This window comes from Patella vulgata, chromosome 3 (genome assembly GCF_932274485.2).
Source record: "Patella vulgata chromosome 3, xgPatVulg1.2, whole genome shotgun sequence".
NCBI classification, from domain to species: Eukaryota; Metazoa; Mollusca; class Gastropoda; family Patellidae; genus Patella; species Patella vulgata.
The window spans coordinates 5,424,671-5,438,296 of record NC_065881.2 but is presented as its reverse complement, the minus strand read 5'-3'; the positions used below and the strand labels follow the sequence as shown (position 1 = coordinate 5,438,296).

The window sequence follows — 13,626 nt, the reverse complement described above, 5'->3', positions numbered from 1 at the left end:
CTGTCCCGACAAAAGTGTGTTCATAGAATGCTGCAGACATCGATCCCGGTGTTGGCCGAGAAAATTCCCCGGGATTTCCCAGTTGGGCGTTAAACTACATTACACTTAAATCAATATCAATTACGATCAGGTTTCCAAACAGAACAAAAGAACGTACCACTCTGTAGTCAGATCAGACCCTAGTTTCACAAAACAAAGTTAAGAATTTACTCAAAATTATTCGCCTTATATTAAACATGCATGATGTAAGAGCAAAATCTGCTTATTACAAGTCTTTCTTTAGGCCTGAAATGTTATCTAAATTATCAATTAGACATTAATTAACTTATCCAGACCATAATAAACTCTCGATGTCAAGGCTAGCCTTTGATGTTGGCTGGATTAGATTCCTATATGCCGCTAACGGCCATTGGTAATTAAATCAAAAAAAGTGGATAATCGAGACCATGCTGTTTATATTAATGATTTTAGTAATGATGACCGAGACTATGCAAAAATTTCACCTACTTCTTTCGCGGCTCATAGTGGATTAATTTGACTGAAATTTTCAGCAAATTACCTTTACACTATCTAGTTGTTAACTATTATAGCGAGAACTGCCATCTCTTTATCTTATCTCCCATAATGTATCTTTAACTAAAATATAGCCCTTTATAAAACTTTTGTTGTTTTAATGTATCAAATACATCCATAGGAAACTATGTGCAAAGTTTTGTGTTTCTGGATCAAACATATTTCTAATAAATAGTGATTGAAAGTTGAGTAAATGCTTAACTTAATGCTTTGTGAAACCGGATACACGTGCATAAAATTCAAAAAACTTAATTGCTATTGTTTTTATTTACAGGTATTGGAGTATTGTTATTGTGTTTTTATCTTCATCTTTGTGATGCCAACAGAAATCGAGGTACGCTCAAATTTATGTAACTTTGACAGATTCCAAAATATACACCATGTTGACTCTATACTACAAATCAAATTGTGTTATCACGAATCCCTTAAAATAAACCTATCTAAGCCTAGGTTAACATTATCACGATTCTCGCTAATCCCTTAAAAAAACTTATCTAAAGCTAGGTTCCCACTGTCACGATTCTCGCTACGATTTAAATCGTGGTTTTGATCCTGGAGTAATCGTGGTGATCCTATCAGGTCTTATCCTATATTGATGCCAGTCCTAGCGATCTGTTGATCGTATCAAAACGTATCAGAACGTATCCGCAAGATAGGAACAATCGTATGGTAACGCGCGACATCACAGTGGAAACATGGCATTATGAATACATTATAGCACATAGCTGAGTGATATGCTATAGTCCACCTGAACACAGGGAGCTCTCGGAAAAGTTGTAACATTACCCATTAAGCCCGGCCCATACCGCTACAACTACACACAGGCCGACAGGACTCAGCGTCTTGGGTAGGTGTAAAAAAGAAAACGGGTCGCTCCTTTATTTCACTTGCCTACGACGGTACCAGTCGACACAGGCCCGACTCTCACAGATTATGCGTCGTGAGTTACGCCACTTCCCTCTATCGAGTGATTCCAAAAGTAAACCGGAAGCATAAACGTGACATTATATTTTGCCAAGATGCCGTTGAAGTTGACTGCTCGTAAAAAGAAATATGCTGCAGTATCAGTGGTTTTGCTGCACAGTCACATGACTAAATGCTACTCTCGGATTGGCTAAACACCAGTAAGACAATTGATTGCGTCGTGTGAGTGTCCACACAAACACGATAAGTTACGACTGCAACCAACTGCATCCGACTACGATTGAACATGTTCAATCGGGCCTACGGGCCACGACGCGACGAAAATCGATTGAATCGTGGTAGTAGGACTGTCCAAACTGCACTGATTATCTGAGACAAGACGTTGCGTTGGATAGAGTCTCGGCAAGTCGTGGCGGTATGGGCCGGGCTTTAGATTTCCAATCTTTATCATGTGGTGCTTGCAGTGTGGGCACGCAGAACCGTTGTGGCAGGACCGTTTAGATTTCCATTCTTTATCATGTGGCCCTTGCAGTGTGTGCATGCATAAATCCGACTCTCAGTTTCTTTGGTGCGTGTGTGTTGGGGGGGGGGGGGGGCGTTCCCTAAATAGAGATGGTTATTCCCCTTGAGTATTTTTATCCCATGATTGCGACTTATTACACCGTTTGTAGGTATAAAGATTTAGTTCACAGAATGTTAAAAATATATGATACTAGAAGAATGCCCGGCTTCGCTCGAGGGTCATAACCTCGAAACCGGAAGTGGTAGACTAACACCACCTGGCCTATGTTACTCCCCGGTCCGAGCTACCCCTATACCCCAAATTTCAGACTCGGGGCAGACCTAGTGTAGCCGACAACCCCGAACAGACAGACTTCGCCCAGGGGTCATAACTCCGAAACCGGAAGTGGTAGACTAACGCCACCTGGCCTATGTTACTCCCCGGTCCGAGGTACACCTATACCCCAAATTTCAGACTCGGGGCAGTTGTAGCCGCCAACCCCGAACAGACCGGCTTCGCTCGGGGGTCATAACTCTGAAACCGGAAGTGGTAGACTAACGTCACCTGGCCTATGTTACTCCCCGATCCGAGTTACCCCTATACCCCAAATTTCAGACTCGGGGCAGACCTAGTGTAGCCGTCAACCCCGAACAGACCGGCTTCGCTCGGGGGTCATAACTCCGAAACCGGAAGTGGTAGACTAACGCCACCTGGCCTATGTTACTCCCCGGTTCGAGCTACCCCTATACCCCAAATTTCAGAATCGGGGCAGACCTAGTGTAGCCGCCAACCCCGAACAGACAGACAGACAGACAGACAGACAAACGACAGTCACAAATATATATATAGATAGATAGAAGATATATTACAAAGCAATGGCATGGATTTAAAATTAATGTTAACCCTTTCAATGCTAGACGTAAATCCACTGCCTGTGCTAGATCCTTTTTTGAGGAAAAAAGTGTGTTTGGAACTAAATGCCAAACAGTACTTATGGAAGCTTTTATGAAAATTCTTTTTGTGTGTTTGGATGGGCATGATGTTGGGCTAAGAGAAAAAAATAGAATTTTGGAAATTCGCATAATCATGTAGTCACGTGACGTCATGGCGGCCATTTTGGATTTTTCATTTCTCACTAAAACTAACATGAAAACGAATTTTTTTTCATGAAATACTTATGGGATATTGTTTTTTTCACTGGATTTTGATAAAGATATATAAAATGAACAAAAATATCAATAGCAGCCATGAGCAATGCCACCACGAACACGCACACCATGTCTCCGGCTGCCATGACCACGTGCGGATTGCAATACCTTGTTTTTACTTTCACTTTCATCCTCAAGTCCCATATCATTATCACTATAGTCAGTCAATAGATCTACACGTTCGGGACTCAGGAATTGCCTACGTATTTTACGATCCAGCAAGGCCAGCATTATTATCAACATCAGAATTATCGTCAGAATCTACTAAAGACATACTACATACATGTAGGGCTATTATGTTCGTCATGCACGTGAGACATAGCCATAGGCGGAAGATCGCGCAACAAATCACGCACTTCATACTACCAATCACTGTCCTGACTACTATTATTATCAACTAACTGGAAACGAATTATGTGCATCAGTACCCGCCTCGAAATTTCCACCTTGGTCAGCGAAGATGCCATTACGAGTTCGCCAAGATTGCATCGTCTACGTTGTCACTATGCACTCTGCCATTTTACGGTTTGCCGCTTTGAAACACGTGGAAATATGTTCTAGTGTATAGAAAATACAAAGATGGCACTTGCAACTACGGTGCTAATTTTAGCGAGGGCCATACTGAGTACCCGGTAATACCGGGTACGCGCATTTTAACGACATTTTATAATACCCGGTACTACCGGGTACACGCAATGAAAGGGTTAATGGGTAGAGCCTGTATTCATAGCCCGGTTGATGCAGAAAATGAAGATGTTTATTCACATTTCAATGGGGGAGGGAATTGCTGGTTTTAATTGACATAGTGGATGAGTATCCTTAGTCGTCAACTGTTGATTATACTTGGTCTATCGAAACAAAAAAGGTCTGAACGTCTTACTTCTTCTGATGGTCTTCCGACGCCTTCATTAAATGACACACCGGACAACGCCATGTGCATTATAAAACAAAATGGCTGACGACTGACACTGAATTAATATCATTATTTACCAACTTATCAGTTACCATGAGAACAGGTACCCGATCTGAGTGGTATCAACTGTCACAAGGCACCCAATTTAATGTTTACAAGTTAAATAAATGTAACCAGCTGGAAGTTTGCTGGAAGGGTTGTTCGACTTCTATATAAGCCTACAGTGATAAAAGATAAGACGATATGTTTATTGTTAAAAGTGTATTAAATATACAAAGTTTAACCGGGATTTGGATTCCCGTGGGTTTTTTACGAACCTGTTGATTTCTCGATACTCCTATACAGCTTTATATTTGGGGGATATTTTCAATCTGATTAAAACGCAGGGTCCTATTTCGTTTCGTTTTTTATGGTTCAAAATTTCGTGTTACTTGTCTTTACTACACTAGGATCTGGAAGTGTTGTTATCATTGACGTGTCCTGAATGATGTGAGGGATTAGCCAATGAAACGGTCTGTTACGGCGAGTTCTTGGCCTTTTAATGTACGGAACTGTGGGTAAACCACTAGAAACGTCAACACTGATTGATTAATCAATGTCTGACGTCATAGGTCAAACGCCGCTTGTTTGAACCCCGACGAGAACTCCCACTAAAACGTGTCAGATCTTCATGTAGTGTAGGCCATTGAAAGTATAAAAATACGAAACGAAATATAGATCTGTATGTTAATCAGATTGGGGATATTTTATCACATCTCCGGAAATATTCTATTTCTCGGAAATCGTAAGATCTGCTATATCTATAGCGATATTATAATAAGAGTTATTTCGGGAAAGTGATCCCCGTGGGTTTATGAACAGTGTTGGCTATAGGCTTGGCAGGCTGAAATCTATAGGGTCTCAAGATCTATAGTCCAAGGTGTATAGTACTTTTGACACTGTTATCATCAAAGGTTTTCTCATTTTTGTGGTTTTAAAATAAAACATACACCTTCGTCTTCCTCCAGTCGTAAGCGTGGGGGATTGGAAGTGGGTTCTTATAAAGACCTCTTTCCATCTAAACCCAGAAGTCTGGCATTCTTTGTGAATAATGGTCCCATGTACCGGGGAGTTGTGTCGGTTATACCACACATGCCCCGAGTTCACAAAGCATTCTCAGATTGAAGTTAAAAATTACTCCACTTTCAATCACTGTTTGTGAGAAATATCTTTAATCCAGAAACACAAAACTTTGCACATAGTTTCTTATTGATGTATTTCATAGATTGAAACAACAAAAGTTTTATAAAGGGCTGTGGTCGAAATGCTCTCTGGATTTCCCTATCACGTCGTCAAAATGATCTGGATTTTCACAGCTCATTGCTTATCTTGTAATATTCGTACATGTATGTTTTGTTTACATTTTGACGATCTGACCATAATATGTAAAAATTGTCTTTAATCGGGAAGTAACCCTTCCAGTATCCTAGATATATTATTTTCAATTGATGTGTCACGTTTCGTATGTCAAATGTTAACTTGGTTGAGATTTGCCTCTAGTCTTTAACCTATATATATATGTACAGAAACAATAAACTCATTGACACACTAGTGGTAGTTTCCTTTATATAAATAAATAAAAAATACACTGTACTTTCTTAGAACTTGATGGCTTTTCTGCAAAACGTTTGAGGCATGGCCCAAAAAAAGATTAGCACCAAATTATTCATTTTACATTATCTATTTTCGAACTATTATAGCAAGAATGGCTAGCTTTTTATCTAAATCTTACATAATGTATCTTTAAGGGTCCAATTGCCATCTTTACTTGCCGCTGTCCGATAAAAATGTCCCTCATAGCACACTGTATGGTGCATGCCCGTCTTCATATGCCCAGCAAGGAGTAGAACAGTAGGACATTAAACCCCACTTCATTTCATTAACTTTTCATTTACTTTTCAATTATAGTACATGATGTTAAATAACATGATATTTCCGAAAAGATTTCATCGTGTACATTAAATATGTTTTTCTGAAATTCATAACATATAAGTTTATACTGTTTGAATGGCGTCTATAGTAATTGAAAACGACAATAAAATCATTATTGAAATGTAGCACGGATTAAATACAGTAATTGTTTATCCATGGAACTCTTGTGGGGTTTTTTTTTTGGGGGGGGGGGGTTAACACGTGCGTGTTGTATCATAAGGCCTGTCGTTGAGTCAACGTGCGTGGTTTCGATTCCCTGGTTGTACGTTACAAGGCGTAGAGTCGCCTGTCCAACTCGTGGGTTTCCTCCGGGTCCCCCGGTGTCCTCTCACTGCTAAAGACCCTTACGCAGAAGCGAATTATTGAAATAAAATTGAACCATAGTCCCGAAATCTCTTGTGCACCACCAAAATTCACCAAACTCCGGTTTCCTCCCGCTGCTAAAAATTGAATCTTATGTTAGTCCCGAAATGACCAAGATTGCGTCAAGTGGACGTTAGACCCCCCCCCCTCTCTCTCTCTCTATCTCTTGTTTATTTTAATAGAAGTATATCTACCAATTGTGGATTGTTTTAACCAGTGCATTTCCTTTTACCAACAACTATGTAAACAGCGAAAAGTCATCGCCATAACGTGGTAACTACGTTATATCATTAATGAGGTCTTGCATGACAGATATATATGTGTTTTTGATGTAGAATTTGCAATACAACCATCAAAATATTCACACAAAGATTTAATACACAAATACTGCAATTATCATTATGCTCTGATTTATTATATTTTCACGTCAAAATCATATAAGCATGAAGCACAAAACTCAAGGCAAGACGAAAAAGCTACGTCGTTTCTTTTTAATCGTATAAACAATTGTCTAATTATTTCGTTTCGGGTTGTTTTAAGCCGGTGTCGGTTTTATACACCACCAGGAATCAGCCATTAGTAGGCTAATACGGGTCAATACAGCTGTCTATAAAAAACGCCATGTTTGTTCATCTGCACGTCTGACTTTGATCTGTCGTGCGTATTTATTTGTATTTCTCATAATAAGGCTTGTTAAACATAGGGGACAAGAATTCGAAGGCTTCGTGACCAACCATTCGCCTATAAATAGTCTGGCGTATAAACAAACTCAGAAACGATTCTAGTCAGTTAATGATGTCCCCTTCACTGCCGTCGTCATTAAAGTAGCTTAGTCTCTAACTCAATATCATCCGAAGTCTTACACGTTGAAAATACGAATTATTTGTCAATTCAAATCAACATTGATGTTGTGATCTTACCAGGAAAAGGTAATCTTCTGATATCCAATATTTAAGACAAAATAAACATTTTACCACTGGTACACGTAGAAAGAACGAGACTAGACATATTCCACAACTCATGTCAAACGGTGACGCCATATCTTATCTGGAGGGCATGCGCAATTGACTCGAATAACCAGACGCTAGAGATTGCTATTCGGTTGAGACTCGTGCTGTATTTCGCTGGACATAATTAACTGATTTGAAACGGAAACAATTGAATGTAAATCAGTTTATATACAATCAGATTACATTATTATATGCGTTGCGACCCATTTGGGTCAATTTCTAGGTCCCAAATATTAGCGATTGAGCTCCTTTAACTAATCCTCTTCAAATTCATTGTTTAATGGCGTAATAGGACGAACCACGGTAGCTCAAGGAGTCGTGCAGATCCCGTGTTGACCGAGAAAGTTCATCGAGATTTTGCGGTGTGGTTTCCTCGTGTCATTGAGATAAGGTAAAGTCGTTCGGATGGTACAAAAAACCGAGGTCCCGTGTACACATTGGCGTGCACGTAAAAGAAACGTCGACAGGTGGAATTCGAAGAGTAGACCTTAGTGCCACTGCCCGAACAAAATTCTCCCCCATAGGGTTGACTAATGATGTCATCGTCATTGTTTCATGACGTAAAAGAGTAAATAGTCCCCGGTTGTAAAATATATCGCCGACGTACCCCAGGGGGTGGATCGACATTCTTGATATTCCACTGTGAAGAATTAGAACACGTGTTCAGATGTCTTTTACACGTGGACAAAATAATTTAGATTATTTAAATGTATCGTCCAGTGCTCTGTGTGTACGGTGCCACGGTGGCTAAGTGAGTAAGACGCTGTTGTAATTCGATATAAGAGTAGGCCATAGTGCCACTGCCCGGGCAAAATTTCCCCCATAGCATACTGTATGGCCTATGCCCGTCTTCTTTAGCCCAGTCGGAACAGAACAGTAGGACGTTTAACCCCATTTAATTTCACGTCTTCATTAGCCCAGTATAGGTGCAGAACAGTAGGACGTTTAACCCCATTTAATTTCACGTCTTCATTAGCCCAGTATAGGTGCAGAACAGTAGGACGTTTAACCCCATTTAATTTCACGTCTTCATTAGCCCAGTATAGGTGCAGAGCAGTAGAACGTTAAACCCCATTTCATTTCACGTCTTCATTAGCCCAGTATAGGTGCAGAGCAGTAGAACGATAAACCCCATTTCATTTCACGTCTTCATTAGCCCAGTATAGGTGCAGAGCAGTAGAACGTTAAAGCCCATTTCATTTCACGTCTTCATTAGCCCAGTATAGGTGCAGAGCAGTAGAACGATAAACCCCATTTCATTTCACGTCTTCATTAGCCCAGTATAGGTGCAGAGCAGTAGAACGTTAAAGCCCATTTCATTTCACGTCTTCATTAGCCCAGTATAGGTGCAGAGCAGTAGAACGTTAAACCCCATTTCATTTCACGTCTTCATTAGCCCAGTATAGGTGCAGAACAGTAGGACGTTTAACCCCATTTCATTTCACGTCTTCATTAGCCCAGTATAGGTGCAGAACAGTAGGACGTTTAACCCCATTTCATTTCACGTCTTCATTAGCCCAGTATAGGAGCTGAACAGTAGGACGTTTAACCCCATTTCATTTCACGTCTTCATTAGCCCAGTATAGGTGCAGAACAGTAGGACGTTTAACCCCATTTAATTTCACGTCTTCATTAGCCCAGTTTTGGTGCAGAACAGTAGGACGTTTAACCCCATTTAATTTCACGTCTTCATTAGCCCAGTATAGGTGCAGAACAGTAGGACGTTTAACCCCATTTAATTTCACGTCTTCATTAGCCCAGTATAGGTGCAGAGCAGTAGGACGTTTAACCCCATTTAATTTCACGTCTTCATTAGCCCAGTATAGGTGCAGAACAGTAGGACGTTTAACCCCATTTAATTTCACGTCTTCATTAGCCCAGTATAGGTGCAGAACAGTAGAACGTTAAACCCCATTTAATTTCACGTCTTCATTAGCCCAGTATAGGTGCAGAACAGTAGGACGTTTAACCCCATTTAATTTCACGTCTTCATTAGCCCAGTATAGGAGCAGAACAGTAGGACGTTAACTACCAGTTCATTTTGTATCCCCGAGTGCTATGTGTATACGCTATATTATGTTGTACTATGAGAAAGACGGTAATATCATTATAATCCCCGAACAGACATGGCAATATTTTTATAAGTATAAAATAAACACGTTTTTCGTTAGGTTATCAGACATTATATCAATAAAGGCTTGAGCTCATTTTCTAAATAATTCATTTTTTCAAGCCAATTCAATAGTCTTGATATACAGCCATGATCTAAGAAGATTTTTTTACTTACAAATCTAAAAGCTAGAGTTTTTTTTTATGGCGGTATCATAATATTGTTGAGTATAGGTGAGCATCAAATAAATATCTATTTTTGGTTGCAAGTTCCTAAATCTAGATCAATTACGCAATGAATTAGAAAGTTGCTGGATATGAAAGCTAGTTACTGTTAAAACATCTGTCGTTCCTATTGAATTAAGGGGGTTGGGTGGGCGAATGGTTAGCGCGTTGTATCATAAGGTCTGTCATTGAGTCAACTTGCGTGGTTTCAATTACCCGGTTGTACGTGACAACGTATGGGTTGCCTGTCCAACCTCATGGCTTTTCTCTAGGTCCTCCGGATTCCTCCCATTATTCAAATAAAATTGAGCCATGTGTTAGTCCCGAAATGACCTAGTTTGTGTCGAGTGGACGTTAAATCCTCTCTCTCTCTCTCTCTCTCTCTCTCTCTATCTATCTCTCTCTCTCTCTCTCCGTTTAGAATAGGACATTCATGAACATTCAACAGGCGTCTTATTCATAAAAACTTCAGCTAAAATATTTCATTATGTGGCCTTTTTATTGGTTAAAATCATGGATGTTAAAAAACAGTATAGTTACCCCCCTCCCTCTCTCACTCTCTCTCTCCCTCTCTCTCTCTCCTATTGAATTAAATTGATCCCGCACTCCTTGTGCCCCACCAAAAACTATACCGAATTAGTTGGATTGAGATTGAGATACCCCGGGCAATATGACAGAACGGGTTTGTATGTGATTATTGTTTTATTTTATCAGAATCGTAGAAATGTTGGCATCAGCTACTGTTTTAATCGTACCCATCTAAGAGGATCAACTTGTATTATTACAGGTATTGATGATAATACAGGTATTATTAAAGGTAATACAGGTTAATCACATCCTGGGGTCTCTTGTCAGCAGAATCATCCTGTCAAACAACTACCATTGTAGGATATGACGTCATAGCAGCCATCTTGGAATTATAACGTCACTAAATCAAAGTCCGGCAATCGATTTACATATAGTCCAAAGTACACCCATGTCAAGTTTAATGTCTATTGTACTCGAACTAGCGAAGTCTTAGGACTATCTTCTTTTTAACGTGCGTGCTGTAACATAAGGTCTGTCATCGAGTCAAATGGCGTGGTTTCGATTCCCCGGTTGTACGTGACAAGGAGTAGGGTTGCCTGTCCAATCTCGTGGGTTTTCTCCGGGTCCTCTGGTTTCTTCCCACTGCTAAAGACCCCTACGCGCAAGCGAATTATTGAAATAAACTTCAACTATGTGTTAGTCCCGAAATGACCTAGTTAGTGTCGGGTGAACGTTAACCCCCCTCTCTCTCTCTCTCTCTCTCTCTCTCTCTCTCTCTCTCTCTTATCTTCTTTCTGGAGAGTGTCGCTCAATAATCCTACCCAAGTTGTTGCAGCCAAATGTAGAAGAACACTTTAAGCTTGTATACGCTATGTTATTGTTGAAGATATCTTACGAATTAAAACAACAGTATGGTTAACGTTTAGATTGTATCATACTATCCCATAGAGCTTTATCAGGTAGAAGCCAAAGAGAAGTTATCGTCAAGATAGGCCTCCACCTCGGGTACACAAAATAACCATTACTTGTATTACTATCTTATCACCACCACCTAACACTTTTAACAAGCAAACATACTATTGATGATATCACGATACGACACCCCTTTACTACTCTTGTTAGATTCAACTTTAATTTATAAGTGTGGGAAGCATAGTGTTATGCCAATTAGAGGTTGATATCCCTAGATAAGCTTGTTGTGGCTTCACACCCTTAAAAATATATCGTCAAAGTAGACGGAGTCATGAGAATAAGAAGGAATTATCTTAGAGATTAGGATCTTACTATGATGCCAATTAGACGTTGATGTTATCCGGGTTTACCTGAAAACTAATGTATATTATGTGAAATAGCCGCTCTCTCTAGGCAATCACCATCGATCCTTTTTTTATATCGTTGAATTGATTATCTTAGAGATTAGGATCTTACTATGATGTCAATTAGACGTTGATGTTATCCGGGTTAACTAATGTATATTATATGAAATAGCCGCACTCACTCGGCAATCGCCGTCGATCTATTTTTTTATATCCTTGGGGGAGGGGTGCTTGAATTGATTATGCAGTTAAATGCAGCGTGGTCATGAGTTCATATGTCACTGAAGTTCCTGTCTACCACAGCTTTGTAGAGTCGAGTGGCAAAATTTCAATCTGCTTAAGATTTATTCGTATTTCTACAGATTAAACGTATTGAACTAATGCTGCTGCTGTTGACCTCGTTGATCAGTAAGTTGTCTCCCTGATGTCTGTCTAATTTCAGCTGTTTTAACACAGGGAGCTATGTTTAAACATACATTATGACGTCACATTAATAATGACGTCATTGTATTAATCATATTAAACATACATTATGCAAGAGCTAAATCTGTCTATTGCAGGTCTTTCTTTAGGCCAGAAATGTTATCTGAATTATTAATTCGACATTAATTAACTTATTCAGACCATAATCAACTCTCAATGACATCGCTAGCCTTCGATATTTACTGGATTAGAATACATTTAGTTGTGGATGATTTAACGTCAAAATGGATAATCGAGATTTTGTTATTTATCGTACCGACTTTAGTAATGATGATCGAGGCTAGACCTAAAATTGAATCGCTAATATCTGGGTTCAGAGTGAAGCAAGTGGATTGAAATCTTCAGCACATTACCTTTCAATTATCTAGTATTTAACTATTATAGTGAGAATTGTCAGCTCTTTATCTAATCTTCCATAATGTATCTTTAATACTAAGTGTATATTTTACATGTGATGGACTTTTATTAATCTCTCTCTCTCTGTCTCTCTCTCTCTCTCTCTCTCTCTCAATAGATTTAGAGGATACCCTCGAGTCAAGCCATCGGTAATAAAGTTTTATGATCATTTTATAGGTATGAATAAACATAGAAGTTATTATATTCTTCCCATGGGTTTATGGATTTAATTTCCTCCCACTCCTTAGTTTCAAGGTCTAGTGATGATGTTTCTAAGTTTAATATGATTCATATGTAGACGGCTAATGTACAAAATATAAACCATTTCCGGCATCATATTTTTCTTAACCCAGGAGGTCTCGAGAGAGCAGTTAACGAGGATGCCCAATAAATAGCTTGTGAATAAACCCCGAGAGATATTGAAACCAGAAGTCAGCAGTTTGTCGTTTTAATGAAATGTAATACAGAATAATTGGATTTCTTAATTAAGAACATCTATAATTAGCTGTTCGGTACAATTTGCGTTTTCTTTTGGAAATTGATTAGTCACGAGAAAGGTCGGCATGGCACGGGATAGGTTAAGTTGGGTCTCAAGCTGTGATGAATCAAGACAAACCTCGTTGGTACTAAAAGCGATTAACCTTGGTTGACGAGACGTGAACATCTTATTCAGATCTTAAAACCAATTGTTTCCCAAAATGTGGCATCTGAATCCGCAAGGTTGGTTGATTTTAATGTCCATCACTCACAGGAAATGATTCCATGCTAAAACAATTAGAAGTAAATTATTATTGAACCATTCTTAAGGTGATTGTTGGACCACCCCACCCCACCCTATCACTCTTTATAGGGAGCCACGGTGGACCAGTGAGTACTGGCACACCAACCAGGGGGTCCATCTGGATTGGAGTCTTGTATCACTTTGTCAGTGGTGCAGGACGAAGGTTCTGGGATTGAATTGCGACTTGAGATTCACCACCTTCAAAATTCTAAGAGACAGATTACCATCATATTTATATAACCATGGACCTTATAATACATGATATAACACATTCTATGACAATTCTAAATTGACAAAAAACTACCATGCCATTTGGGATCAGGA

General features: G+C 39.4%; 1 protein-coding gene across 2 annotated transcripts in view; it reads left to right on the top strand.

Moving 5' to 3' along the window:
• Nucleotides 1–13,626, top strand: part of LOC126814819 (uncharacterized) — a 100,164-nt gene that overhangs the window by 45,359 nt on the left and 41,179 nt on the right. For both annotated transcript variants that reach the window (XM_050540200.2, XM_050540199.2), the window contains exon 2: nt 848–907. In XM_050540200.2, coding sequence (XP_050396157.1) covers nt 848–907 — 60 coding nt within the window. The remainder of the gene's footprint in view (nt 1–847; nt 908–13,626) is intronic.